This window comes from Argiope bruennichi, chromosome 6, assembly GCF_947563725.1.
Source record: "Argiope bruennichi chromosome 6, qqArgBrue1.1, whole genome shotgun sequence".
Taxonomy (NCBI): domain Eukaryota; kingdom Metazoa; phylum Arthropoda; class Arachnida; order Araneae; family Araneidae; genus Argiope; species Argiope bruennichi.
This window is the reverse complement of record NC_079156.1, coordinates 90,670,826-90,689,556: the sequence shown is the minus strand read 5'-3', so window position 1 is coordinate 90,689,556 and position 18,731 is coordinate 90,670,826. Positions and strand designations below refer to the sequence as shown.

Sequence of the window (18,731 nt, the reverse complement as noted above, 5' to 3'; positions counted from 1 at the left end):
AAATTGTTCTAAAGTCTATATTTCCACCCTCCAAAATATAAATGTGGCAAATTTGATAGTGATAGGTAAAATATGTTGTTAGAGCACTAACAAACAAATGCACCCATTCACCATTACTATTGTAGGAACTAATCTAATTAGGAATACAAAATAGCTTTTAGTAATTAATGTATATATATAATATGTGCCTTTAAAAAAAATCCCCTGGAGTCTTAGGATCCCCCCCCCTCTATATATAGATGAATATTTCTATTCATGCCCTAAGTCAAATAAATATAACCATTTCTCCTTGAAATTTGATACGTAAAAGTCTTGTTGACCATCTGATCAAAATATTTATCATTGTAATTATTAAAGCACTAGTATACAAATTATTTATGCAGAAGTTTCTGGCTATAGCAGGGATGGAAAAACTTTTTTTTCTTCTTTAGGATCAAGTAAAATGAGAAACAAAGTTTAAGCTTAATAAAATTTATTATAAAACTCAAAGAAAAAAAATACTTGAAAATCCTTTAATATTAATCTCGGGAATGAGGTTGTAAGCTGCTAATATTTCCCTATATATATATATATATATATATATCCTATAAATATAGATATAAATATTTTTAATAGCTATAAAATTGCTGTACTATTTTACAAACTACTGCAGGCTGCTCTGTTTCCCACTTCCTACAGTTTGCTCATCTCTAGATTAGAAGGTTAGAATTATAGAATCTAAGTTTTGTCTGAAATAATATTTCTTTTAAATATATATTATAACATTTTTTTTTTTTTTCATTTATAAAAGAAGGTATAATTCTAGTAAGTTTTTTCTTTTATTATTTTTATTTATTTTATAGCTAATCCTCTGAATTATTTATTGTTTACTTGAAGTTCATCTTTTTTTTTCTTGTCATTTAATAAAAATCACGTCATTTTTCTTTTGTAATAAATTTGACATTGTGTTCTCAACCAAAAGTAGTGATCAATATTTTTTATTCTTAAAAATTATTTTAAAAAATCATATAATTTTATTTTATCTGTTTTGAAAGTGAAAAGGTTTAAGAAATTGTTGCTTATGAATCTCAAGAAAACATCCATTATCTTCAATTTCTGAAAGAAAAAAAAAAATGAAATAATATATAATTTTTTTTTTTTTGTTCTATTTTAGCTTCCTTGCAGGAGTGGCCCACAAACAACCCATTCCAGAATAAATGTAGAACAAAATAAAGAAAGCCTTATAAACATAAGCAAATACAGGTTTTCTTTAGTCATTGCAGGATTAACTAAAATTCTCCACAGTGTGAATGAAATGGTATGTTCATTATTTCTAAGTATCATTATTTGTTTTCAAAACACATTTTTTATCAAGAATTTGCTATACCATCTATTTTTTCTTGAATTCATTTATTTATTTCATAATCTGTTGCAATTGAATTTAAGGTTACATAAAGTATGAAATTCAGATTTGATTCTTCATATAGTTCTTTATTTTATACTATTTTGTAAAATCCTCAGCATTCATCATCACTGTGTATTTTATGCAAAATAATTAATAATGTTAAATTCATGTGCTAGTGGTGGTTAAATATCTAATAATGGTTTATCTCAAACTCAAAGAAAGGAAGAAAATATAAACTTTTTTTCTCTTTAGAAATTGACATTTTTAAACAAACAAAAAAGCCTGTTTCATTTAATTAAAGATTTATATGCATTTCAGATTTAAATTTTGACTGCTTTACTCAATGCAACATCACTTATTACCAAGTATAAATATCATCATGTTTTTGTTTTTTTCTGCGATGGCAACTACTAAAATGGTTACTGAAATTCAATAAAACATACTTTTTTAAATTTGTAAATATATATGTATATATTTTTACAGTGTTAGGATGTTATTCTTTGTCACGTTTACTTACTACTAAGTTTCCCCAATTAAATGAATTGATTGCATCTTATAGAAAGGAGAAAAAAATATTTTTAAAAGAAATATTTTGGAAGCATTGCTGAATAATATAAAATATGATTTAAACTAGTAGAAAATATTGTGGGCAAGATAAATTTGGAATTTTGGATACTTCAAATCCTGAAATGCAGAATTTCTGGTTATATCAAATGTAAAATTTTTTCTAGAATTTTGTTTCGCCACAAAAATATTATTTAAAGATTAATTACTTTGGTAGTATAGAAAATCCTGGAACTTTGAGGCAGGTAGAGAAAATTTCTTTTAATTAATAAATAAATAAAAATTCCAATATAAACTTTTTGCATCAGTGATCCTTATTGAGAAATGCTTTGAGAATTTTTCACAACTTTAATGAATACAATATTAATAAAATTTAGTGAATACCTGAAAAACTTTCTAAATTCTTCACTATTAAGTACCTTTAATGCCTACTATTAATCTAACATCTTTTCTAATACTTAAGGAATGAGTTAAGTGATATTGTCTAAGTCGAAATGTTCTCTGATTGCCTTGAACCTTTAGCAGTTAATAAAATATGTTTAAAAGCATTCAATTCTGAGATTTTAATTTTCTATCTTCAAAAAAAAAGTAAGATGATATTCAATTAACTTTTATTATTATTATTACTGTTAGAGACTTAAAAAGGTAAATTACTTTTGCAATTAATAAATTTCCCCCCAAAAAAGTTATGCTTTTCATTTTATTGAATAAATTCTTTCAGAAAAAGTGTGCATATCTCTAGGAATATGCATTTCCTTATTATTCATTGGAAATTCCATTTGACTTTTACTACATTATTCCATATTTTTGGAATGGAATTACAATTACTCCTAAATAAAAAAAAAAGGAAGATTTTTCATAACTTTTTCTTCTTCTTCTTATTCCAAGATAATCTTCAAAATTAATAAAAAATATGAATAAAATCATTAATTATAATTGCTAAATATTGTTTTCATAATTTTGCATATTTTGTATTCAATCTCCCCCCCCCCATGAGCTAAACATTAGATGAATATACTGTGAATTGTGTACAAATGTTGTAACATATGATTTCTATGTTTTGGATATTTACATATATATTGATGGTTATTATTCTTAAACAAAACAAAAAAAACTTATATTCCAAATGGCTATTTATCCATAACAATAACTGCTGCTGATATAGTAAAAAAATATCAATGATCAAAAATATCAATTTATCAATAATGCTGGAAGTCATTCATAGAGAAATATTAGTAAAGAATTCAGATCTAGTTCTGTTTTCATTTTATCCATATATAAAGCAATAAGAAAGTTTGGCTACCAATATTTGTATTTGAATTTAATGTTGTAATTGAATTATCATATAAAATATTAAAATATTTAATAATATTTGCTGGAAATGGTAACCTTTCTTTTAATATATATATACATTTACTTTAATCTCCCGAATTCCATATGTTATTTGTGGGAATAACCTTAATTAATGATTTATTATTTAATGAATTAAATATATTTCTTTACTTCTTTTTGAATTTAGTATAAGATTTTAACAGAAAATAGATTCAGATCTTCTTTTGTTTCAGTCTTATTTTATACATGGGTCATTTTCAAAATTCGGTGCCATTTGGAAATTGAAAAGACAAAAATAAAAACATTTTTAATTAGTAAATTTTTTTAAATATTATTAAACAGACATTATTTCTGTATATTACTTGAATATTTTTGATACATTTTTTTCTTTTATATATTTTTAATTGATGTTTTTTTGGTCAGATATGATGAAAATTGTCATGTCTGTTACCGGACATTTTTCTTGTAATTTTTGTATTTAAGTTCAGTGTACAATAATGTAAAGCTATATTTAATATAAGTATAGAGTCATTTTACCCATATAATAAAGACTTTCGAATAAAAAAATATTTCTTATGGTATTTTTATACTTTTGTTTGTCATGTCTGTTACTAATATAGAATTCTTACAAGGATTTTTTTAATATAAAATACTATAAAAAACAATTAATGCAAAATGTCTGTCATTCTTATATATACTAGGCAGAGTCAATTAATATGTAACTCTAATTGTAGCAATATTATGTCAATTTAAACTTTTTAAGGAACATTTTGAAATGGTAACAGACATGACACAAAGTAACAGACATGACATAAATTCAGGAGCCAAATTTTGATGTAAAGCTTGAAAGATAGAATTAAGCTAAAATGTGTTTCTCTTTTAGTACATAACTTTTTACTATAAAAAAAAAAATTAAAAAAAATATATATTATTTGAAATTCGCAGATACAGAATTGGAACATGTGTACACATTTTATTTTTTAGTATTTTCTTGAGTTACAATGCTATTTATTCAACATCATATTTGGAGAGATCCACATCAAACATCAAATATTGTAATTGGCGAAAAGAGCATCCAGTTACATTTGGATTTGGAAGTTTCATTACAATATCCTCTGCTTCAATATTATATTCTTTATCATCCTCTTAAAAGAACTTTGCATGATTCCTGACTTTTTTTAAATACTTAACTGTAAAATTGTTATCCTGGATGTCGATTATTTCTGAAACGAAATATTTTATCGATCATTTACCCTCCAATTTTACAAGTACAAAGCTTCCTTCTTGAATATCTTGTTGAAAATTGTTAGATAAAGGAGAAGAAAAAGATTTACAATTATTTTCTGCGTTATTTATTGTCGTGGCTGTGCTTTCTAGTTCATTTTCTTTTAATGCAAATACATTAACTGTAAAACAGTCACAGACATTTTTCTGTCTGCAGAAACAGCTTAAATCCCTAAAAAACATTGAGTCGTTCCCAAAAGAAAAAATTTGATGTACGCTCATCGTTCCTTTTAAAACCGGAATATCAGATGGAATTATTTTTTTTAACATTTCTACATCTGTTTCACAGATATAATGAAGCTGAATGTTTGTTTTATTTATTAAAACATTAAACAGAGTTTTTGCATCGGGTATATCTGTCCCCTGTGCAACTATTTTGTCAGCAGCTCTCTTAATGGCTCCCCCTATTCCATCAGCAGCACCCTTCCCGTGACCAGCCTCAAAAAAAGACAATGATCCATACTTATAACCATTATTTGCTATATGCTCATTCAAAAGGAAGAAATTTTTCTTCTGCCGATATTGCGTGGTAGGGCCATCAGAAAAAAAGTGGATAATTTCAACTTCGGGGGAAATTCTCTTAAGCTTGTTGAATATTGGCTGAAGGTGAGCCCAAATTGCTGCAGGACCATGGTCGTAACATTCGGAAATTGTGCAGAACGAAATTGGTTCATGCTTAGATATAAAACACCAGTATGCAGAGTTGCCTGCTTTCTCGATCCTCCGAAATGAAATGCCTGCACTTCTGTAGCATGTTTGCAGATGTAATTTTCAGAAATAAAGTTTAATAAAGCAAATGATTTGATAACATTGCAAACATTAATCAATTCAGTAAATACAATGTGATAATAAAAAACAAAGAAGATAAGAGAAAAAATGAAAACTGTAACAAATATGCGCTTTTAAAAAGTAAGAACTTACATTTATTCCCTCCCCCTCCCACCCTTAAAAAATTCTTCCTAAAATATCAACTAAAATTTAAACAAAACAAACCCAAAAATTGAACCATATTTCAAATCTTGAAACATGTCAAGTCTGTTACCAAGATTGTCATGTCTGTTACCATATAGAGTAACAGACATGACATTTCAAAGTACAAAAATTAAGGAAACTAAATAATTCTATAAAAACATGAAAGTAAATTTTAATTAAAATTAAAACCCTAAAAATCTAAATTAATCAGTTGAATAAATTAATAAATAAATATATTTTATACAAAATATTAAGGTAACAGACACGACATGCAATAAAAATACTTAACACAAAAAATCTTCAGATTCTTCAATCAAACATCAAACATTCAAGATGGCTGCTTGCATTTTTTTCTTAGAGTATGTTTCACTGGTATACAAGTGTTGTCATTTCAAAATTTCAATCTAGTTGCTTAAAATGTTGAAAATATTGTATGGTAACAGACATGACTTAATGTCTGGACAGCTGTATTTAATTGGTAAAAATCATCTATTCTTCTTAAAAGGTTATTAAAACCTTCTTTATAACATAATTAAAAGTATATTTCACAATAAAAAAATATGTCAGAATAAAAATTTTAATTTTTGGAAAGTAATGCAGCAAAAAACATTTTGAGTTTTATGATTTGGACAGCTGAATTTTTGTTTTCTCTCAACTTCTTTATTAGAAAAAATAAATAAAAATCAGATGAATTAATTTAATTTTATTGTTTCGCCACTGGAAATTGCCTACTAAAAAGCATGGTAAAAAGAAAAATCGTTTAAACTTTATAACATCTTGTAAAAAAAATGTGTTCCACATGGACAACAAATGGCACCGAGTTTTGAAAATGACCCACATATGAAAAAAATAGGCTTATGAGAATATTATATTTTGAGATAGTACTATAATTCAATGATTGAAATAAATGATTAATGATACTTTTTTAATTATATGGAAATAGGTTTTTAAATCTGCCTTATTCATTTGTTTTATTGTTGGTAATTTACATAACTGATGCCTCTACCTGCTTATGATTGTTTAGATTTTTTACATTACAAATATAATTAGTGCAACAATTTATACACTTCTAGCTCATTGAGGAAAACTAAAACAAACAAATAAATAAAAAACGAATATTTTAACTTTGCATTTCTAAATATGCCATTTATCAAATCCAGTTTTTCAAATATTTAATTGTATTTTTGTTTAATATATGAGAGTACTGTTGTGTTCATTGATGATTTCATTGTGAGATTTTAAAAATTATTACAAGTATTTTGTTTCATAATTTTGTTTGCGGAATAATATAGAACATAAGCAGTTAATTGAAAGTCATGTTTCTTATATTAAATAAATTTGTTTTAGCTCAAATGAAACATTCCTTATTATTTTCATTTTCTTCGTAGCGTTTACATAGTCAATTTCAACCTGAATTTGAGAAAAACTTCTATGAATCCCAACTCATTGTTTTAGATACATTAGAAAGATGTCTAAGTGGAGTAAGTATATAACAAATCAAATGTTTAAAAAATCTTTTAATTTCTTATTATTCTGAAATAATTGTCATATTATTCTGAAGGCTGTTAAATAGCTTGAAAATATTATGTTAAAGGGAAAGAATCCTTACATATTTTTCTTTTCAGAATGTACACTCCTTTACAAACAACTGATATTTTTTTAGTTTATATCAAGAATATTTAAGATATATATATATATATATATGTATAATGTAATACTTTTTATCGTTATTCTTATGAAATAAATATTCTGTACTCAGATAAATTCAAACTTCATTTTTATCTAATTATCATTTTAATTATTATTTATTTAAATTATTATCATTTATTCATTTTTATCTATTCTAAGTTGCCATGGTGCTTCCTTATGCTCAATTGTGTATTCGCTTATTCGCTTAATTTGTTTTCTCATAGTCTCTCTCTCTCTTTCCTGCCTTTAGTCTTCCACTTATGAATATGTATCTCATTAATTATGGATTTAACAAAGAACTTTTTTAAATAATCTAATTGCATTTTCCTTAATATCAAGAGGAATATGAAAAATTAATTTTAAAAATTTATTATTGATTTTTTCCCCAAGAAAATGTGCTTATTGATTTTTTTACTTTTGATTGATTTGTCTAATTGATTTTTTAAAAAAATTTATAGCAACCTAAAGAGACATCAAGGTATGATGAAGCAATGAATGTAAAATCTTTGTTGAGAGAATTATGCCAGGTTTGTATCTTTCCCTTCTTAAATTAAAATTTAACTGATATTTTTAAAATATATGTACAAATAAGTTTTTACAGTTTAATTGAAAATTTATTCAAATTAATTTTTTTCTTCATTAGAAAATGTCCTGAGCATTTTAAAGTTATTTATCATTTGATTTATATGTTTTTTTTTTTTTTTTTTTACAAATATTTATATTTACGGATGATAAAAATTTATTTCTTTTTAATATTCAATCATAATTTTTCTTTCTTGTTTTCTGTAGTTAAATTACTTTTCTTCCTTCTCCTTTAGTATCTTTCATTCAACTCTCCACTGAATTTTTAAAAGGGACAAACAATTTAAAGGAGAGTGATAATTATAAAAGGCTGAAAATTTTATTTCTCCTTTACTCTCCTATTATTGAAGATAGCAAGGAAATGTAAATTAAATAGATTTCCCCATTATGAAATAAAACTTTTGGGCTGGAAGTTTTTCTATTATTGCAATCCCTTAGATATAGGAACTGAAAAGAAATTTTTATTGATTCAAAGAAAAGGAAATTTCATACATGCCAAATACTCTCCGACAATTCATCTGTAATTTTTCTAAAGATTTTATCTTTGTGAAGAAAAGAAAGTAAGAAAAAATTCAAGTGATGAGAGCTTTCTAATGAAGGTCGCAAGCTGAGATTAAAAGCAGTCAAAGCTGGGAGTTGAAATTTTTTCAGTCCCCTGTAACTTCTAAGCAATTGTAGATATCAAAGAATTTTCACTATAAAAGTTGTTTGTTATGATGAGTAAATAACTCATCTGATGTGATTTTTCCCCCTCCTGAATAGCAAGGAAATTATAATAATAATAAAATTTCAGATCCTTTGTATTTCTATACTTCGTTCTGGATTGATCCATTAACAAACTCAGTTGAAATTTTCACTCTCCCTACAAAATTTCACTCACTGGTTCAAATCAAATCAAAATTATAGTTGTTATCATGTTCACATAATAACATTATTCAGATTGCTGAAAAATATCTGTGGTAATTAGCAAGTTCAATTCCATCGTATGTTAATTTGTGCTTTTCTAGTTATGTTTTTTATCCTCTTAATTAACTACCACAAGTTATGAATCACCTTATGGCTTTGATAAATTACATTTATTATATAATTTTTTTTAGAAGTTTGTAACTTAAATGATTTAATGCTTATCTCTCTCTTCATAGTTCATAGATGTTCCAAATGAAAATCACATGGTAATCCAGTTGAAAAATCTTGCATCAAAAGTTATTTTCTCCTTAAGTTTAAATAATTTTAGTGCTGTCTTCAGCCGAATATCTGCCAGGTAAGGAATATTAGTCCAAGCATAATGTATGAAATCCTTTAACACTGTCTTCATGCAAATCATTTAAGATATTTTGAAGGATAATTGCCTTAAAATTTATTATTTACACATTGAAAGAATCTTTTTAAATGAGAAAACAATTATTTATAATAATTATTACAATTAATTATAATAACTGACTTCTTTTATCAGTTTTATTTCAAGAAAACTTGAAAATTAATATTTTTTTAATATAAATTCTTATTTTGAAAAAAATTATGGTTATTTTTATATATTGCTAAAGCTTAAATTTTATCTGATTTCCTGGATATCTTTTTATGTTTTTATATAAAGTATTCATTAATTGTAAGGGAGCTGTGTGCATTGTCTGTTTTTGTCTACAGAACCTTATCACCTACTTGCTAAACTAAAAACTGTATAATGAAGAGCAGAGAAGAAGAAATAATTATCACTTATTTTTATGCATAAATATCAAGATTAAAGATTATTATGTTATTAAAGATTATTTCAGTTCAAAATTTTAAAAGAAGTTTCAATAAATAAATAAATAATGATCACTTTAAAATAATCAATTTATCTAACCAAATGCAAGCAGCATTTTATTATTAAGGTTGTGCTGCCATCTATTGATAAACAATTCAAAGATTATATATATTTTTATAATTTGTAAATTTTTGTTTGGTTTTACAAACAATAAAATTTTGAAACTCCAGTGTTATCTTATCAAAGTTAAATGAAATCTTAAAAAATATCGCTTCTGTTTAGAGTATAAAATAATTTTTTGATAATACTTTTTATATCAGTTGCTGCCTTGTCTTTTAATATCGAGAAAATAGATTTCAAAGAGATACTTTGAATGTTTATACCTTTAAAAAAAATCTATAGCTTATATTACAGTGTTAAATTGTGTTATTAGATTGTTATATGTCTGAGTTTATATCATTATAATGTACCTTTAGAATGTGTTTCATTGTTGTGAATGAAAATTATTTTCAAAATAAATTTATAGGAAAATATTTTTAAATGTTTATTAAGGAAAATGTTTGCACTATCTCTTATAAAGTTACAAGTAATAAGTTTTCTGTAATCACTTTATTCTGAAATCTAAATCTGCAACTGTTTGCTATGTAGTTTTTAAGTTTTAGCAATTAAAACTTTTTGTAAGGAATTTTAATTTTCTTGTCATTTTCAATTAGAGTTGATACTGAGATACCAAAGAATTAGAAAAACCTTCTTTTTGAAAATAAACCTATCCAATAATGATGTAACAATGCAAATTGCTTTTATAAAAAATGCTCAGCTTTGGATAATGTAGTTATCACAGATTATCTGAAAGTGGGTAATATAAAAGATTTAGAGTGACTTTTAATATCTATGCAAAAATAGCTTGTGCCAGCATCTCTGAAGAGGATTATCTGATTGAAAAAGGTAGGTTAACCAGAGGGATGAATGATGGGTAACTTGCAGAAATAGAAGAGCAACAATGCAGCAAACTATGCTGAATTCAGTGCAGATGCATTTTAAAATCTATCTCAACAGGATAGACTTTGCAAAGAATGGATTTTAGTAGCAGGTGACCATCAAGAGTACCTTAGGTACCACAAAAAAATGTAAATAAATAAAAAAATAAATAGGAAAAAGCACCTATTGTGGTTTCCGGGAATTAAAAAAAAAATTGCCACTTAAGGGCTGAAGTAAGGGCCACTTAAGGGGAAAAGTAATCTTGTTAATTCTGTCTTATTTTCTACTTCATCATACAGATGGCAGAATCAGAATATGCTGCAAGTAGCATGAATTCATGGACCTATTCTGCCAAATGACAATGCTTCAAGCAGATGGCAGTGGAATTTTGATGTAGATTTTTTTCATCAAATACACTTGATACTTTTATATCTGTGGATAGAAATTTGAACACAACTAACCTCAACAGTTTTGCCAATATGTGCAATTGTTTATGTTTGTAATGTTTTCTTATGGAGATGGTAAATTTTAGCAACATCTTGCTACTCTGCTCATTCAGTCTCAAATTGGTTTGAGGAATAAGAATCAGATTTCAACTTCTTTCATAACCTGCTCAGTGTTCAAACATCAATCCTATTTAGCATTTGTTGGACAAAGGTGAATGGTCACTTCAAAATTTAGAAACATCATCCTTCTATCTAATCCAATTTGAAATTGCTATTCTGTGTGCATGAGCTATCATTTCACTTCAACAATATCAGTAACTCTGATATTGTTGTTTTCTGAATTTGTGCCAATTAGATTATTGACTGTGATCGGAGCTGAAGATGTATCAACTTATTGTTAGAGAGTATCTCTAACTTTTTGGTCATTCTGCCAGTGGTTCTATTTTTAATTGTATGTTTTTTATATATATTTCAGAATGCAAGAGTTATCTAACAGTAATGAAGAAAATCCAGACTTGATTGACATTGAACTGATACAACATATCAATTTAGATGTAACTCGTTTAATTAAATTATTAAATGGTAAGAAATTGCCTTAATTTTTTTTTTTTTACATTGTTAGATTTAAAAATTCTTAGCATTTATTTTTAAGAAACATTTCAAAATGTGTAATTATATTTTTTTTCTCTTGTTAGAGTGTCTTGGTAAGTTATTCATTTGCTGATGCACAATTTTAAAACAAAAATATGTGTGTTAGTACTGTAATTTATTTAATATTTCTTAAATAGTTATGTATAAAAATATCTAATAATTTAAATTCATTATTCAAGATTATATACATCCACTTCAAAGTGTTGAATTTATTTAAGAATACATTTAGTTAACTCCTGTTTACATTGATAACTGATGTTTCTCTATTAAATTGCTTATTTTAAAGCTACAATCTTTATAGTTTCCTTACTATGGATAATTCTACAACTATTTTCTCAGGAAAATTATTTTGAAAGTGATACCATTAGCAACTAAATTGTAAAACCGTTTTTTTTCATTAGGAATATATTATAATTATACATATACACAATTACTCAAAATTTTTATGAATGATGTAGTACACACTAGTATGGAATGAACACACAGTAGTTAGTGATTGCTTTCACAAGTGGAAGTACTGTGATTTTTTAATCCATCAATGGATAATGATGCATATCTGTATCAGTGAACATTTTTGCCTATTTAATTATTATATGCTTTATTAGTTTTTATCTGATTTCTTACATTTTTATAGCATTTTAACAAGGAATTTTAGTAAAAATTTAAGTTTAAAATGTATTTTTTCAATTATTTTATGCATATTGCCTTGCATGTATACATAATTATTACTAAATGATCAAAAGATCATATAATATAGAGCTAAAATGAACATCCAAGATAAGTAAAATTTTATGGCAAAACTAAAATAATCATACTATATTGGGTGTTATTTAATAGCTTTAAAAATTGAAAATCCTTGTTTTTCTTTTTCCAGTAGAAAAACAGAAAATTTTAATAAGATGGATTTATATAACACATGCAAAATTAAATAAATTATTAATCTCAGATACTGAAAAAGTTGGGTGTTACATAAATTGCTTAAATCTATAACAAAATTATTAGTTTTGAAAATTGTTTTTGAATGTGTATGTGTCTAAGAAATAGTTTGTTCCAACGTAATCATTCAAATATAAAACCATTTTATACATCTTTACTGTGAATTTTTAAATTTATTCCAAAAATATTTGTTACTTCACACGTCCATGAGTTAGCAAAGGCAAATCAAGATTTTTCTCAATTTTTGTTCACCATGTGAAATCTAAATCTTAATATAAAATGGAATAAAAGGAAAATTAAAATCCTAGAATAAACCTCTTTTTTTTTCTTTTTTTTTTTTTGAAATTTTTAAATGAATTTTTATGTGTTAAAGTATCTACTTATATATAATATTTGTTTTGTTATATTTGTTTAATATTTTTGAATTCTATTTTATTTTTAGAAGTGATCCAGAAATTTAAAAGTTTGAAGAAAAATGTTTATGTTGTTCTCATTAACAGTTTGGAAAAAGTATGCAGAATATTTTTTTAAAAATATTACTTATTTATTTGCATGGTTAAAATGAATAAATTTGTTTATAACACATTTATTCTACAAATTTAGGCTATTTGGAATTGGATGGATACATATCCTAAAGAGTTTATGGAACTTCAGAGAAAGACTAATGACGAGTTAGCTGGTATAGCATTTCTAGTTTCCATTAAATTTTCATTTAGCATGTAGAATTACTTTTCAAATTTCATTTTTTTAAAATTAGTTATTTCAATTTTGTACTATCAGGAAATTTTCAATTGTCTTTTTTATGTACAGATTGCTGTGATCGCTTATTTGATCTCCTTGATAATTTTGCTGAAAATAATAACAAAAAAAGAATGGCTGCTTGGCCATTACAAATTATGCTTCTTGTTTTATGTTCTGTAAGTAACTAATTTTAATTTATTTTTACCAAAAGCTTCTTGCTTTTATTTTCCTATTATAATAACTATATTTTTTTCCTTATGTTTAATCTTATAGAAAATTCTGGAAGAAATCGTTAATGCAGATGCTGGAGCTCCATTTTCTCCTAAGCATTATAGAAAGGTAACCTTCTGTATGATTATTTAAAATTTCTAAATAAATCATGGAGTTGTAGAATTTATTTCTGGCCAATATTTAGCTATATACTTTTGATAAATTTGTTTGAAAATAAAGTTCCAAATATTCTAATAGGGGGAGGGAGGGGGAATCCTACTCTTTTAAATATTGATCAATCAAAATTTCATTTCTTATCTATGATTAGATTTTTTCACTTGGAACTTCAAATTATGCAATCAAATCTTATCAATTTTTCAGTAATAATATTCATTTTTTTTAAAGATTATTTTCAAAATATTCTTCAGAAACACAACTGCTATTTTTAGTTTTTTTTGGGGAGGAGGGGGTCTATTATTTTTAAATAATAGAACTAAAATGATTTGGTTCACTTCTTGTCCTCCTTTACTAAATTCTCTCTCTCTCTCTTTTTTTAGTGTCTGAAATTTATTTTAATTCATATTATCTGAAATAATACAAATCTACTAAAACTTCGTAAATACTTTTAATATTTAATATTCTCTACAAATATCTGTATACATGTATTTCTATTTGAATATAACAGAAATGATACTTTTCTTAATCAAGCTAGTTTTTTTTTTTTTTTTTAATTTCATATTTACTTTGTGTTACAATCATGTAAAAACCAAAATTTTATTTTCTTTTAGCGCCAGTTTGTTGATAGTGTAAAAAAGGCACTTGTTCCTCATTCCTCTAGTAAGCAACAAAGTGAAGCAGCTGCTGTGACATGTGTGCGGTTATGCAAGACATCAACATATATAAATATTTTAGATAGTAACAATGTTGTTTTCTCCTTAGTACAGTCTGTGATCAATGATCTTAAGGTAAAGTAGTTTGTGAAATCGTTGTCTTGCATTAGTAATTTATTTCTGTATAGCAATTGTTATGCTTAGTGGGGGCATTTGTCTAACTATTAATAAAAAAAAAAATTATATTTAAGCATTATCTATGCATTGTACAATATATATTCATTTGATTCATTCTGACTGTATTAGAAATGGATTTCAGAATATAGAAGATGGGACTTTAATTTTCTTCCTCATCGTTTTCTTTTTAAAATAAGAATATAATTTTCTATCTGTCTGTAGGATATTTGTCTTTTTATCAGATGTTACTTGATATGATATAAATATTATAGTAGTACCCTTTAGTCTCAATTTATGGTATTCAGCCTGTCACCCAAAAAGTAAAAAAAAAATATTTATCAAAATATTATTCCAATTATTATTTTTATTATTTGAATGTGAATGAATAATGATTGAATGTAATGAATATTTTGATAAAATGAATATTTTCAGCCAATATTTTTATTTCATGAAGCTCTTTATTTTATTTCATTCTATTATTGTCTGCATTTATTGACTGTAGCAAAAATATTTTTCAAAATAAAAATAAAAAGTCTGTGAAGATTGTGAAATTTCTACTTAAACAACATCACAATATCATCCTTGTCTAAGAATAACTTTCAATGCCTTCATGAAGCACTGAAACATTCATTGTAGATTTTTCTATTTATATTGTATGTTAATTTTTTTTCTGATTTTTTTTCTTCCACTTATATTCTTGATTCTTTTTTATATGAAGAGGGTTTGTTTAACAATAACTTATGACTATTTTTTTGGGGGGGGGCTATAAAAATAGGACCTCTTTCCACATCTTGTCAACATTTAAAAAGTTCTCTATTTTTTTATTTGCAAAATTTGATATTAAAGATTTAATCATTTAATTTAATATTGTTCATTTAACAACCATTATTATTTTGTAATTTTGAAAATAACTTTTATTTTCAGCTATTACTTTTCAACCCATGTAAACCTTTCTGTCGTAGTCAAGCTACTATCAATCAAGATGTTGACCTCATGATTGATTGCTTTGTTTCATGTTTCCGCATAAATCCTCATAATAATGAAGCACTTAAAGTCTGTCTCAACCTTAATTCACCATCTACGTATCATTTTGTCTTGGTTTGTTCATTACATCGTATCATCACGCAAGCAAGGCTTCCCTGGTGGCCTCAAATTGATATTGTATATAGCAAAGCTCATGAATTGCGAAATATGTTTACAGATACTCTAACAAAAGTGACTCAAGGCTGCATAAGTCATACACCTCTGCGAATGATACAGGTAAGGCAAAGTTTTAAGAAAGTTTTTCTTGTTAAAATTTTCAACTAAAAAAATTTCACCTCTTAAGTAAATATAATAAAAAAATATTTTCTCCACTAAAACTAAACAACTTCTTTGGTGTTTATGAGATTATTTATTAAGGCTAATATAATGAATCTTTTAAAGAAAATGTCTGAATTAATTCATTCTACCTTTTTATGTATATACATGACAATGAAAAATATGATCCTTACATGGTTAATTGAGCTAAAAATCTGAAATGATTTAAAAGAGGAATTTCATTTTTATGACATGCAAAAGCATATATTATTTTCTTGAGTTGGCTTGAATATTTAATCTTGTTATAAACTTTTGGCTTTTAAAGACGAAAACAGAAAGAAGGAATTGCTATCTATTTGAATCATAAAATTTAGAATCTTTGATGTTACTAAAAATTGTAGCCATCTTGAAACTTGGTTGTTTTTTAGAGTTGAATATATGTGTGCATTATCCTTAATCATGTATCATAATTTGATAGCTATTTCTTTTTATTTTCATACTAACCACTTTTGAGAATCAGCTGGTTCATTAATATTCACTAAAATGTTCAATTAAATATTTTATGTAACTTGATCTCTTAATAGCTCCTTCAGCAAAATATTTGTAAACTTCAAACTTTGATAATCATTTAACTCATATTATTTATAAAAACCTTAATACCACTCTATTCATTGTATTGTGTATCTCTAGTTTTCTGTTGCTCCTATAATATTTGAACTTTAGATTTAAGATGAAGTGATTATTCAATTAATATAAGAATTTTTTTCTGAAACCAAATATGCTTTTTGGAAAAATACGAGTATGGAAAACATAATAATTTGATTTTGAAAACTCATGTGCACTGTAGAATAATTTTTGTAATTTATTTCCTAACACTTCTTTATTGCAGTACAAAAACAGTACATTTTAATGTATATTTCTAAAAATCTCTTTAAAGTATATTTTAATTTGCATCATTAGAAAAATGTACATTAAAATGTTAGTTATATTTTTATATTTGTTATCCTATACAAACAATAATAGAATTTAATAGATTTTCTTAGTTGAAATTCCATATTATGGAATTTTAAGCTTTCTATATTCTTACTATGGAATATCAACTTCTTTGCTACCTATAAAAATACTGTTTTGAAATTCATCAATCAACCATTCTTAGAAGTATGTAGCTTAATGAGTTTTTTTTATTGGAAGAAAATGTGTTTTTAATTAATAATTAATGTCTCTAATTTATAAATTTAAAAGAAGGTTTGCTAGATTATCATTAGAGATATTGATTTCTTATAAGTTTGGTTATTTAACAAGTCTAATAGAAAAACAATGAAAAGTATTTTTTTATTGCTTTTGTATAGTTTTGAAGTTATTATTTTTAATATCTAAAATTTGTTCACTATTGCATTATGAATTTTTGGTGGCTAGAATATATTTCAGAAAGTAATAGTTAGTAAAAGTGATTAAATAGAATAATGTATTAAAGAAAGTAATTAAATAGAATAATGTATTAATAAATGAAAGTTCATATATTCTTTTATTAATACATTATTGCTTATGATTTATACATCTGGTCAATTATTGAGAAGACATGTATTATAGTATAGTGATTTTTAAAAATTCACTGAAAACATCGAAAAGAATTTATTTTATTTTTATTTATTTATTTACTTATTTTATTATTTTTTAAAGCCTGCTGATACTCTTTAAGTTTAATATTCGAGAATAAACCTACTTTGTTATATTTCTTAAAAAAGCATTTTCATTTTTGAAAATGCAAATTGTATACTTAAATTTTGCCATCAGTACTCCTCTTTCATAATATTTAAGTAATATATTAGGAATACATAGCAGTTAAATTTTTATCTAAAGTGCACTTATTTATTTTCATGCCTCCTTTTCTTTCTCAGTTATGTCAGGTTAGTGGTATTCTTGTTCATTCTTCATTCTTGTGTTCTTTTCAATGCCAAATAAAGATGGTTAATGGTTATTATTAGTTATCATGCTTATTGCTTTTTTCTGTTCTTGTTTTGTTATTTGTTATAATGTTAATAGCTCTATTAATTCATTTTATTTTTAGAGTCTAACGCTGAAAGAAAAAGTTAGTACTTTAAAATTCAAAGAAAAGTCTGAAGAATCTCTGAGTTATAAAAATCTTTTATTATGGATGGTACGTCTTATACATGCTGATCCTGTACTTATGTTAAATGTGAGTATATTTTTAAATAATTAAAATTTTGGTATATTATTCAATATTGCTTAGCTATATAAAAAATACAAGTTTAAATATTTTATTTATGTTGAATATTTTTATAATAAAAATCTAATGCCATTAAATAAAGTTTAAATTTCCTAGAAGTATGTGATAAATTTGAAATTTGTTATGATTAATGAGAGCGTCGAGAATTATCTCAATTGCATTAGAGAGTGCTATAATGATTGGTTTCTCAGGAAGCTCTTGTAAGTTTTTAAAATAATTTCAGTTTATTTTAGAACACTAAAATGAATGAAAAACACATATGAATTCTGATACATCAAGACTTGTGTCCTTCTTCCAATCAATCTCTTTGAGTTCTAGCAATTTTGAATATATCTGTGGTGCAACAGTGCCACTTACCAAACTCGCAATACTATATGTTAATACAACTGACTTTCTGTCTTAAAAAATTTTCATGGTATTAATTATGAGTGTATTCATTATTGTAAATTTTATTAGTAATTGCTGCTGAATGTGAAGATTACAGTAAACTTCACAAAAAAAAATATTATTTTGGAAATAGATCAAGACTCAATATCAAGTTGTTATCAGGATATAACAACTTGTGTAACTAAATATAACACTCCTGTAACTTTTAAAATTTAATTGATGAAATGTCTAAAGGTTACACTTGGTATATTGAAGAGAAAACTTTGGCAAAAATAAA

The 18,731-nt window shown here is 25.2% G+C and overlaps 1 protein-coding gene across 3 annotated transcripts in view; it reads left to right on the top strand.

Annotated features, from left to right (window-relative positions):
- Positions 1–18,731, top strand: part of LOC129971220 (neurofibromin-like) — a 109,179-nt gene that overhangs the window by 3,762 nt on the left and 86,686 nt on the right. For all 3 annotated transcript variants that reach the window (XM_056084805.1, XM_056084806.1, XM_056084804.1), the window contains exons 2-13: positions 1,154–1,297; positions 6,925–7,017; positions 7,684–7,752; positions 8,950–9,068; positions 11,451–11,557; positions 13,005–13,072; positions 13,166–13,241; positions 13,373–13,479; positions 13,577–13,642; positions 14,302–14,478; positions 15,445–15,780; positions 17,888–18,016. In XM_056084805.1, the coding sequence (XP_055940780.1) occupies positions 1,154–1,297; positions 6,925–7,017; positions 7,684–7,752; positions 8,950–9,068; positions 11,451–11,557; positions 13,005–13,072; positions 13,166–13,241; positions 13,373–13,479; positions 13,577–13,642; positions 14,302–14,478; positions 15,445–15,780; positions 17,888–18,016 (1,491 nt within the window). The remainder of the gene's footprint in view (positions 1–1,153; positions 1,298–6,924; positions 7,018–7,683; positions 7,753–8,949; positions 9,069–11,450; positions 11,558–13,004; positions 13,073–13,165; positions 13,242–13,372; positions 13,480–13,576; positions 13,643–14,301; positions 14,479–15,444; positions 15,781–17,887; positions 18,017–18,731) is intronic.